This window comes from Diadema setosum, chromosome 2 (genome assembly GCF_964275005.1).
Source record: "Diadema setosum chromosome 2, eeDiaSeto1, whole genome shotgun sequence".
NCBI lineage: Eukaryota > Metazoa > Echinodermata > Echinoidea > Diadematoida > Diadematidae > Diadema > Diadema setosum.
Window position 1 is genome coordinate 10,758,083 of NC_092686.1, and position 12,868 is coordinate 10,770,950.

At 40.6% G+C, this 12,868-nt stretch overlaps 1 protein-coding gene across 1 annotated transcript in view; it reads left to right on the plus strand.

Moving 5' to 3' along the window:
• LOC140239674 (plexin-A2-like) overlaps positions 1-12,868 on the plus strand; it is a 127,701-nt gene that overhangs the window by 89,808 nt on the left and 25,025 nt on the right. The window contains exon 6 of the mRNA XM_072319506.1: positions 10,993-11,105. Within this exon, the coding sequence (XP_072175607.1) occupies positions 10,993-11,105 (113 nt within the window). The remainder of the gene's footprint in view (positions 1-10,992; positions 11,106-12,868) is intronic.

Consider the following 12,868-nt stretch of genomic DNA (forward strand, 5'->3'; position numbering starts at 1 on the left):
AGTGTATAACGAGAGGACCAGTTTTGGCTTATATACAGAGTCCTGCACCTGGATAGGCTCTGTGCAAGGCTGGTGTAAAATCCTGTAGATGTTCAAATGAAGTCCCTAGTCATCCCCCCCCCCCCCTTTTGTAATATTCTCTATTCTATTTCTGATGTGAGAAGAATTGGTGTGCTTCATTTTTGTCTCGATGGTAATTAGGTGAAGTTAAAAAAAAAAAGATTTAATTGTGTGGCTTATGAATGTTCTTTAACCTGTTAAGGACGAGTTTTGAGTATGGGAAACGTGTGTTGTAGCAAAATCAGTCGGTCCTCAACAGGTTAATTATAATATATCTGTAATTGTACAGACATGCAGGTGGATGACTCAGTCCAACGGGTTCACAAAGTCCCCTTATCTCTTTGCTTATCCGGTTGTCTGTCTGTCTGAGTACCTCACTCCCCCATTTTTCTTTTCTCTTGCACTTTTGCTGTCTTATCTGTCATTGACTTCGATGACTGTTTCTGTCACATAACTCTTGTTTCTGCCACATAACTCTTGTTTCTCTTTCATGTTTGTTTTTCTTTGTGTCACTCTGTAGGAATCAATAATCATTGGAAGAAGAACAATACTTGCTGGTATGATACTGAGCCAGTGTCCTTCAAACTCAGTAAACATGTAAAAAAAAGGTCTGTTTTGTTTTGTTTTTGAACCACTACTACCAAAATTCAGTCCAAGTGTTTACTCAATGAATTTTCCCTCTGTGCTGTATGAAATTTCCATCACATGGTTTTGCATATGTGCACATTGATATAACCTAATCTTTATGTTGGTATGGGGGGGGGGGGGAGGGGGGAGATGGAGAAAACAAACAGAATCTGCTTTGTCTTTATTTATTTATTTATTTTTTTAATGCTGACTGGACTTGGCCTTGGTCATGACATTTTAGAATGCTGTTATAGGAGTTCCAGGTAGGACTTGATTTAAACGTTCGGGGAATAGGATCTCGTCCCGCACCAAGATACGTCCCTGAGCAATGGCAGCAGACCCTAAATGTGTAAGTCTATGCTTCATATTGTGCCGTAAATCACGCACAAACAGGCATCAATGTTTGTTAAGTATCGCAGTGCCTATTAAGCCGCCCTTAAAGAATTATGAACATCGGCAATCAGGCCTTGTTCACCCTCATTTCTTTTAATGGGTGAGGGGAAAGCATCCAACAAAGAGATGAAATTATATTTATCTCTCTCTGCCTGAAATCAAATTTCATTTTAGATTAATCTCCAATCCTCTCAAAACGGGGAAAGTAGCGGTAAACATGTGCGTGGAAGTTCCTTTCAATGTTTCAGTCAGCAGAGATGTGCCTTGATCCCATACCTAACAGTCATACCGGCAATGAAAACTTGTTTGTCAAACTGAATCATGCTGCAATGTCTAGCAGCAGCCCAAGTTTCACTATTGCAGGTGAGGTGTACTTTTTACCAAAGTTCAGGAATCCTATCCAGCACATTGTATAAGCAGTAAAGTCTTTCATTAATTTTCTGCGATTAAAGTAAATATGACTGACATTTATGAATGTTTTGTGGCCACGACATGTAACTGTGCATTCTAGACCATGAAGAGCACTTGAAAATGTTTGTGCATTAGGCATATAATTATTTGTGCTTTGAGCAATATATTTGTAAAATATATCTTTAAAATTTATTTTTCTTTTTTTATTGCTCTAGTCTTGTAATAGGATGAGAGTAGTCACAAGCCAAAATCAGGCATGGGAATTGTAAATAAATCCCCAGAGAAAACAGAATTGCATCTTTTGTAGGCCCTAATTACTTTAAAAGTTATACCACAATGTCACAACCAAGATTGGATGTGCCCCTTTAAACTAGAGAAGCCCACGATCTTGAGTTAGTGGCAGCATTAGTTGTAATTTGTTGCAGGAAAGGATCAATCAAGGCTGCTTGCCCCCTTTTTTACCTCAGGGGGGAGTGAGCCTGGGCATGTGACCTCAGGATCGCCTCCCTTTTCTTCCCGGTTTCTGGTGTCTCCTAGCTGTCCAAGGCTTGTTTTTGTTTTAGTTTTCCCCACAAAGACAGTAATTGATTTCCTGGTATCCTTGGTTGTTTACAGCCCTGCCTTGGTAACATCCAAGTTCATTGTTGTTGTGATGTTATCCTCGGCATTGGATTAGAACCTATGCAGATCACCCAGTTTTGCAATTATACAATTTTGCTGGTAGTTATCAAAAGATATCTTTCCCCCGATGCCCTCTGTATTATTGTTCTCTGGGTTTTTACGATGTCAGATATAACAGCAGGTAATGTTTTATTTTGAAAACGCTTTAAAACATTTCCTAAAATACTTTTTTTTTTTTACCTGTCATCCACAGTTCTCTTCTAGGTTGTGCTCTTCGTATACATATATGTATATAGGCCTATATTTTTTCATGTGTGGTATTTGATATGACAAGAATAATGCTGTTCATTATGAAAATATGCATAATGATAAAATTTGGTGGATGTAAGATTTGTGTCAAAGTTTTCATCTGATAGCCCGTCATGCTGATGATGAATATGATTCTTTCTCTAAATAGATAACATCACTTTATGATGTAGGATTTGAGAGGATATCCCTGTGATGAGAGCCAGAAGGACACTAAGGTCGTACAAAATCTATGGATTAAAGACCTTTTTGCAGATAACTAATGGTACAAAGTCTGAAAACGTTTAGTCATTTTTGTCTCTAGAATTTGATTTGAATGCCCATAGGATTGGATATCGGGTTTTAACAGTTTTTATTTTGTTTTTGTTTTTTCATATCAGTGTTCTATTGTCTATATATTAAGTGTAGGCCTATATTTCTCCTTTATTTGATTCATGCTGATTTTTTAAGGGCATTTTGTATAGGACATCTCATATACTGGTACTTCTTTGACATTGCTATCATAGTGTTGATTATGATCTTATTTTTTGATGTAGGCCTGCAGAATCAGGATATAAGGATTTCATCCTCTTAAACTCTCTTGCCCAGCTCTCACCCTCTCTGTTGCCTTTTGATCGGGAGTTTCCTATCAGCATGAAATCAAAACAGTCTTCACCCAGTCCTTAGCTTTATCGCCATGGGAACCATGGTAGGTCGAAACCACTATCAGATGTGCCTGATATAAAACACCATCATAACAAGACAGTTGGTCAGACACTATGCCATTTTACACCAATAAATCCCTCACCAGCTAGTCAATATTGGTGTAAGCTATCAGTAGGAAAGGGGGGGGGGTGGTGGTAAATATCAGGAGGATGGATAAATGCATGTATATTTCTGCACTAGGGGCCTTTTGGTTCTCCACTGACTGCTGGTGTTAACAAGTATAGTGGTAGTTTATGGTAGAAGGAGATAAAGATACCCACTCCTCTTTGGCAAATAGAGTCAAGTAGAGTACTGACTGGTTTACGCACTTAAACAGCAATACCTTTACAGCCTACTTCCGATTGATAGGCACAGTCTGATAACAGCTCCAAAGGGTAAACAATTATGTGGGAGGTGCTATTGATCTTAATGACTTCAGTGACTGGCTCATTAGGGTGGTAGAATAGGCTACCTAGTCTGCATTTTGGCACCCACATATTATGGCTCTATAGCCACCATCTTGACTTTAGAATGACTCTGTGTTATTTGACCCTTTTTTTTAAACTTGTGTATTAAGTTAGAGAAATGTACTGTTTAGAGCAGTGTGAGTATGATTTATGAGCCTTATTTAAGATACATAATAAATTGGTTTTAGTCACTCATTACACACAAACATTGTAGCATTTTTCACTCCACTCAGTCACTGCTAGCTCAGAAAGTTCCAGGTCTTGTCGCTTTTATACTCCTGCCGTGATTCTGGTTTTACTTATATATGGAAATGTTAGCACCTTTTCTGTCTTACTGAGGACACTGAATCTATTTACACACTTTTCAACCACATGCCATATCTATTGGCTCTTTCTCTGGCATCTTTTAAAGGTTAAATATTAAATACCTATACAGGGTGGTTTATATGTTTTTTGCGTGTATATCAAACAGAGATTTTTTTTTTTCTCTCTCTGTTTTGTAGTTGCAGGTTGCTGTTGCACTGATCAGAAACATGTTATTCATAAATTTGTCTGAGTTTCTATCTCTTTGGAGACTGAATTCCAATTGCTTTTGTATAGCGGAACATTTGTTTGCAGTGCTCAGCCGAGGAATTCAACATGGGTCATTGTTTGAAGAGGAGCCGGGCTTACATTCCTCTGGTGTTCAATCACTTGATTGCTGTGATATAAATAAATTAAAAAGGTTAATCTCCTGATGTGAATGAATTCATCACATTCCACAGCCTTTGCCTTCTCAGAGATCACACAGATATTTAAGCTAAGATGAATAAGTTACAAGGTACTGAAGTAGGTGGCCTCACATACAGGGAATACAATAACAGAGGAGCATTTGCTTTTCAGGGATGATTGACTTTTTCTGCAATTCCATACAGAAATGATAATTTTGTAGATTTCAAAGAAGTTCTTTGTGTAATTTCAACAATTTCAAACATGTACAGACAACATGTTTGTCAAAGTGTTGGTATGAAGCTCAATATTCAACAATCCCATCTATGTATTTAATAGCTTTACTGTTCAGAAGCTATATTTGAATGTCATATAAAGTCTGCAGCAGTTTGGAGGAGTAGATTAAAATGGCAAGTTTTGTTCAGAAAGCACTCGAAAGAATATTGCTATCATACCCAGCCTATTATTTTTTTTTTTTTTGTAGGCCACAGGTGTGAGTTACTGAAACAGCACCCCACAGGTAGCAGCCAGCCACACCTCACGGGTAGATTTGGGGGGGGGGGGGGAGTGGGAGGGTGCATGGCCTGGAATCCATGCTTGAAACAAACACCTCCATGGCAACCAACAAGGCATCAAACGTTGCCAGTGCCAGAATGTCAATTTTTTTTTTTCGATCGTAATTTATGATGATCACTGTCAAGGCGGCCTCCTCTGCTTTCAAGTGTGGCTGGGGCAAGAAGAAGAAATTCAATAAAGTTGTCTTGTAAATTTTGAAGCAAATATGGGCTATATCTCACAATGCAGTGCAAACTGGTAAGATTGAAGACAGATATATAGCATAAAGATATATAACACAGAGATATATAAGATAGAGGTAACAGAGATATATAACAAAGATATATAGAATAGAGATATGAATATACATACATATCCATAAAAGTGAAATAGAGGGAGAGAATACATATACATTATGTCAATATCTTGCATCTTTTCTGTCCTATGCGTCTGTGCATAGAAATTTATCCCAAGTTGAATAACTATATGATTTTTCTTTTTTTAATGGAAGCTTTTTAACTATCTTTCAAACTTTTTAGAGGGGTTCCAGAATGAATGTATGGGAGTACTAGACCAGATTTGTACAAGTTAATTGGAATTTCTGCTGCGTGACATTTCATTAATTACAAGGAGGCAATATAATATGGCTCTTACCTGTCATGGATGACAGGTGATATTTGAAATATATCCAAGAATCACTCACAGAACGGAAATGTATAATACAGATATATACATGCGATATTCCTATCAACTGGTATTCTTTTCCAGTCAGCATTGGTTGCTGTTTAAAGCTACCTTACCCCACCACGTGCACATTATTCCAACTTTCCCATCCCCCTACCCCACCCACGATGCACCTCTTTCCACTGCTTCCCATCCCACCCGAGTCTGTCTTTCTCCACCAGTAGCTCCACTCACCCGAGACCAACTACCACGCCAGATCATGCAGGGCAGACCAGCCCGATATTGCATCATGCTGTAAACTCATCAGCGTTGACATGCATCCCATTCGCCATGTGATTCTTAATCAATCTGCAACAAGCAGGGGAGCAGGCAGAGACTCTCAAGTGATTATAGGATATGAGAAATTAGGCTATAATGCCACTTCTATCAAGATGGCCCAGGCTTCAAATATAGCAGCACTCTCTGATTCGGCATCTTTAAAGGCAGAATGTGTGTTTCGGGGTTGCGCAATGTTTGGTCGACAATCCATGGCATCAGAGCAGCTATCTCTTTGTGATATCTGTGAGCTTTGGGGAAAGTCCCAATTCCCCCCCCCCCCCCACACACACACACTTTTTTTTGTCACTTCACGTTTTCATGTGGCCCAGGGAATGTTACAGTTTTAGAGGCTGTGAAAATGTCACTGTATTCAGTGACCCCTGTGCAGCACACATACCAGGAAACTATTTTTGCAAAGAACGTACATAGCCTCTGTTCCGTATCTCAACATTTCCTTTTGCGTCAGCTGATGCTGAATATTTGGCCGATTATCAGTCTGTATGACAATGCTGCATACTGTACAGAAAAGAATACTGAAGGCTGCCCATAAAAAGTACGAAGTGAGGAAGTAGAAGAGGATGAGAAAAATAAAACAGAGAGGGGAGAGATTGATAGATACAGACATAAAGAAAGAAAGTTTGATGAATAGATAGAGAAAGGAGAGATAGATAGATGTATAGATACAAAAATAGTGGAGAAAAAGAGATAGAGCGAGTGAAGGGGGAAAGAACATAAGATGCAGAGAGTTACACTTGTGACTGTGACATGTCTTGTTTTTAGTGTCTGTGTGATACGAGAATTAGAAGGAAACATCAATCTTAATGTCGGCTGAATCAACACGTTCCTCCAGGCGGGAGAATCGATCCCCAGCCCGGGGGAGGTGTCTTTAAGAGCCTGTCATGCCGTCGTCGGGCGCTGGCTCCGAACCGTGGGGGCGATCACTCAGGCAGACCCCCGTCACAGTGGTGCATTAACAAACAGGGCGTGCAACGCTGGGTTGCCGCGGAATAGCGTCTGCTTAACTTAGCCTCCACTTCCCGCAACTCTTTTTAAGACGATGTGGCGACGGCATTCCTATGATCATGACAGCACTTGACACTTGGCTGGTATTGAAATTTTGCCGGATATTAAATTTGTCAACATTATGGTAAAAGGGAAGGGATGCTAGGATGTCTTGAGTTTTGCCTCTGTGCAATCATGAAAGCACCAGGTTTGTGCAAGGTTATTGGTTCTGTGAGAGGGCAGTAGAACACCCAGCTTCCGTGGCAGGTCGTTAAAGGGAAGTCCGCGTGTTTTCCCTGAGAGCACATTTATCCGTACACCTGCTCATTTCAACAAGGTTGGGAGTGCTAGGTATGTAATGATATGACAGGAAACGTGCAATGAAAGCCAATGACAGTCCTGTCTGATCACTAGAATTGACAACTTCTGGCCCAGGAATTAGTGTCATGAAAACAAACAAAGTCTGCACTCTCTAGACAGTCAGAGAATCAGTTAAGAGCTGTGAGTGGGCAATGTATTTTGGGAAATTATCTCAGTGTTTATGATGGGGCCTGGACAGACAAGACAAAAAAACTTTTCCCATTTGCAGTTCCTGTATGTCTGTGCCAGAATTTCCTCCTCGATACACGTACTGCCGCCAAGTCAAACGTAATCATGTTATGGTACAAAGTGACATGAGTTGTTACGAAGATTGCTCATATGATTTGAATGTAATCGTACAATATCCTGTCATTGTCTTTGAGTGATTCAGTCAAGTTTTTTTCCCCAACCACTACTGAAGTCCACTTCATGAAGAGAGAATAATAAATCTTTATGTTGAAGGTTTCTAGGAGGAATGAAATCAATATACGGTGTATCACCACTTTTCTGGAGTACACATTTCTTCACAAGGCTTGGTAGGCAAGGGGTAGAGGTAGATATATGAAGTCAACTCAGGCAAGAGTGACCATTTGTCCTTTCCCCCACCACAAGTTTGGCAACAACTCTTCCCAAGTGTGATGAGAAAAATTGTCTTTGTAATCACTAGAATCTAGTAACATTTAAGTCTTGCATGCCTATGCTTCAGGAAGGGAATAAACAGGGGGAAAAAAATCAATCCATTCTGACACATTGTCAGTTCTGAGATCTCTAAATCAATGCTTACGTCCAGTGATTGAGACCTCATCTGTCAATCCCCTTGGAGCATTATTTGGGGGAGGATCAATACAGACTGATAACTTTCGTCATCACCTCGGGCATGTTATCATCTTCGGAATCAGTTGCGTCACGACCAGTCCGGGGTCTCCGATTTTTGCAGGGGAGAGCCAGCATCATTCGTTAACTCACTTGGCAGTAATTTCCTCTTCACACCTTTACCAAGATTCATGCAGTTTTATATGGCTCTATCTGATCGGAGAAGGGGTTGGGTGGAGGGGGGGGGGGGACTGGTGGATGAAGAGGGAGTTGAGATTTTTCATGGGAAATGTGGAAGTTGTTGTCGGTGATGAAAGTGAATTTGATATGCTCTCTTAGGCTCAGCTGTCTTCGAGCAGCTGCGGTTAGAGCTCACAGTTCCCATGAAGCGGGGTCTTTCACTACCGGTCTTATGAGCTTGTCAGGTTGTTTTGGAGCTATCCCCGAGTTTATCGCATGCAAGCAACCAGGCAGCCTGGATGGTGTGAGAAAAATATCACGGGGTAAGGAGAGGTGATGTTTGGTTGTCATGGTGAAGAAAGAGCATTGCTTGATTCCAGGTATTTGTGATGGCAAGTGAAGGGATTGCTTTCTTTAGATGCGAGAATAAGCAAAGCAGATTGCAATTTAACAAACACTGGAAAGCTATTAAAGGAGCTACGTTATTAGTAGTGTAGGGAGCTCTTTGTGAATGATAGATGGCTAATCACATGTAACACTAATAAGGCTAGATATGCCTGTGGGTGTGTGTGTGTGTGTGTGTGTGTATGTATATGTGTGTGTGTGTGTGTGTGTGTGAAAGAGAAAAAAACCACTTGTTTATAATTGTCTATATATTGCTGTTTGGAAAATGAGAAACCTGACTGTGTGAGCAATATCCTTTTAATGTCTGATTCACTTTTGTCACAACATGATGTAGATTGTGTGTGAAGACTTGCTATCCTAAAAGCATTTGATGTGTGTCATTCTGTCTGCCAAGTGAATTGACTCTCATTCATTGGTCTGACAGTTTCTTTGTAGAACGTTTGATTGAAGCGCACACACAAGGTTGACATGTGACCACTTGTTGCGTCCGACATCTCATAAGTTGGAGCATCGAGACGAGTGCGCATGAATGTGGTGAATTTGTCAGACTTCCTGCCTTTGTTTGTCCACGTCTTCGGAGAATGTTTGGTCCAGCGATGCAATGCAGGGCAGCTTGTCACACTGGGTGACCGGTTGATTACAAGAAACCTCCCACACTATGGCCTTGTGTGCCTGTGCCAGTGAATGAAAAGGATCTTTCTGTGTGTGTGACATGGTAAAAGGGTTGGCTTAGAGTCATGCATGTCACACAGATGTTTAGCTAAAGCAAGGAGGTACTTACCTAGTTCTTCTTTGGCTGAATATTCAAGTCGTACACTGTTTAACCCCTCTTCCCTGCCTACCAATAGAATGTACCATGCCAAATTTTCATAGTTGTCATGATTCTAATATTCTTTACTGTATGGACCAGTGTGGACATGCATCATTTTATTTCTTGAATCAAAGTGTTGTTATGCATAGACAATAGAATGATCCTCTATTCTTAGTGAGAAAGGTTTGATATGCAGACTACTCAAATGTATTACTTAGCCAGTGACTTATGTAGAGTTACACCAAATATTCTGCATTTCAGTTGTGAAGGAAAGAGAGGGAAATCCCTGAGAGAAAGAAGGAGAAGAAAAAATGAAAACCAAGAGGAATGATTATCCATCACACGAGCCCGCTTTCCCCCTTGTATTGTCCCACCATCCTCCTACCTGTGGAAGCATGGAGACCCCTCTTCCACCGGTGGAAGTACCCCCAAGGATGTTCCTTAAACTCCTGGAGTATGAACCCCCCATTCTCTCATCACCCCACCAGAGGGCATGGAGGGATATCCTGATGAGAGGGTGTTGTGTGCAGGGGGGAGTGCTTTGGGGGAGAAAAGTCCAGCTTGGCAGCTGCAGTCTGTTGGATGGATAAATGTTTCCAAAGTAGAAGAAGACAGAAAGGGCAGAGATTAAGGCGCTGGGAGGAAGTGGAAGTGATGGAGATCCAGTGAGGATGTTTGTTTTTGGAAAAGGCATCAATTCGATTTCGATATCACCTTAATACCAAAAACATTGCAAGATTGAGGTTTAGCTGCATATATTCAGAGTTTTTAAGGCCATGGGAACTCTGTTAATTTCCTGCTGTCTGTGGAGTTTTTATGTGTTCTTGTTGGATGCTACAAGAACTCAAGTCTATTAGGAGTAAGTGATAGGGGATCAGGATTGATATCATCATTGTGTACAATTACTGTCATTAACCGTGTGTGGGATTCTTCTCTTTGGCTGCTCTCTTTTTGAGCTGCATTCTCATGTGATGTTTGATCATCATAATTCCATGGATGAGCAGGTTTATGGATGCACCGGTGTCACACATTCTATCAGATTGCATCCTTCGGAGACAAACATATGATCGGGACTCAATGAAATACAACCGTGGCCGTAATCCACGTGATGATATATACCCACCAGCCTCGTTTTGCAGCTGTAGACATTTTCTATAGAAAGGGGATTTTGTGGAAAGTCAGTGACCGGCTGAATGGGGAGAAGCTAAGCCCCGTGCAACCGAAATGGACTGGTCTGTAAAGTGTAATGTGTATGAGCCTGAATGCTATCATGCAATTGAATTAGAGTTGAACTCTTCCTCGCCATATTAACAAATATGTGATTAGAATCAAGGCTGCTTTTCCAGCCGTAATGCCCTACGGCTATACTACGTGCATTCCTCAATACCCGCCCCTTTAAAAAAAAAGAAGAAAAGACTAGGTATGGTTAAAAAGAAACAAAAGAAAAGGAGTGGAGGAGGAAAAAAAATGATGTTTTTTACAGAATGATCTTAATTGCCATCTCGGTCTCAAGCGTGTTGTCTGCAACGCTTCAGTAACAGGCTCCTTGACAAATATGTCTTTCAATATGTCTTCATATCGTCACAGATCACAAAGGTCCCAGTGGAGGAGTGCGAAACTTATACCACCTTTAACGATTGCCTGCGGACGGACGGTGGGGTCAGCGATCCCTTCTGCGGCTGGTGCACGCTACTCAAAAGGTGAGAACTTTACACCCCTCCCCCTCCTCTCTCTGAGAGCCATCTTAATATTCCTGTAATATGCTTGATAGATAGTGGTTGTTCAGAAGAGGTATGATACTTTGTACAGTCTTTTTAGTATTTTATCTTTACAGCATTCTCTTCTTAGATTTTCATGAAAATGGAGGGGAAAGTATATAATTCCCACTCAGCCCTATTTTTCTTAAATGTTTCAAGGATTCTACTTATATGTTTGTAGATAGCTAAGTGCGACATATGGTGAAAATACTGTAAACCTTATTTTGCATGATTAAATTTTTTGATGAGTGTCTCAGATACATTCATGGATTTTGAAATTTGTTCGGAGGTCTTACCTTAACACTTGTATTTTCAATACTAATTCACACACACACAAATAAACAAACAAACAAAACAGTGTGAGAACATTTCCAGGCATTAAAATTTATGTACAGTTACTAATTCACTGTGCAACATGCATAACATCTTGTACATCATGCCTCACTTGAGTACTGTATGGAGGATATAGAACTGATACTCTTTGCCTTTGCATCTGACGGTGCGCTCCAAGATAGAAGTCGTCCTCAAATTGCATAACTATTCACATTTTATGACCTCCTATATAAATTCCTCTGGTGCTGCTCGTAAAAAGTTCGAACAGACATTCCATCAAACATCCATCCCCCCCCCCCCCCAGAAAAAAAAAGAAGAAGATAAATGCTGGATTTGTGGTAATAGTGCTGCGAATCTGGAAGATGATACGAAGGACAAATTTTGAGGGAGAGCAGAGGGTTGGCGTGGCTTTAGAGGCAGCAAGCGGTTCAGTGATCCATACTTCCTTAAGTACCACACAATCAGCAGTGGGTCCCCTCATGGAAGCTTCTATTTTTTATCATTATTCCCAGGGCAGCGCTCGTTCGGTGGCATCATATGCGAGGGAGGGCACTAAACCATCGATCGCGGCAAAAAAAAAAAAAAAAAAAAGAGTCCGTCGTCGCTATCTGTTCCATTCAGATGGGGAGGGTCATTATGCACCCTTCCAGTCCCTCTACAGAAATGCACCCCCTCGGGCCAAAATATCATTTGTAGAGACCTGGAGAGAATACTTACCTGCCTACCCTCCACTCAACTCTCATACTGGAGATGGCCCACTGTTTGATAAATGAGCTCTCTTTTTCTGTTCTCAATGGGTCTGTTGCATACTCACATCCTTTATTTCTCCCTCTTTTTTTTTCCCTCAAATTCCGCCACCAGTTTTGATAGCTTTTCAATTGTTAGCATCTGTGGTTAGAGTGCTGGTTTCAGGACCAGTTTAGTGCTCTGGCGGTTTTATCCTATCATTCTTTTTTTTTTTCCGAGGGGGGGGGGGGGGAGGGAGTTAAGAGATGGGGAGAGATGGAGGGGAATAAGGAGCTATTTATGTCACATCTTTTCAGAAAGCTTTGCTGAAATGAATCTCCAAGAGATTAGATCTGGACTCCCATTATCGAGTTATCATGAGCAGACAACTACCTGTGCTATTCTCATTGGGATAAATGCTTCCAAGATTCTTTGGGTTTATGAGAGATTCTAGTTTTAACAGAAATTCCTGCAACTTGTCATATATATATATATATATATATATATATATATATATATATATATGGGTTTTTTTTTTCAGAAGCTGATATATCAATGCAGGGGGTGGAGGGGGAGGGGGCTATAAAGCTTGCTGTGATGAATATGTTAGAGATTAGATCTGGATTTCTGTTATTGAGTTATTACTT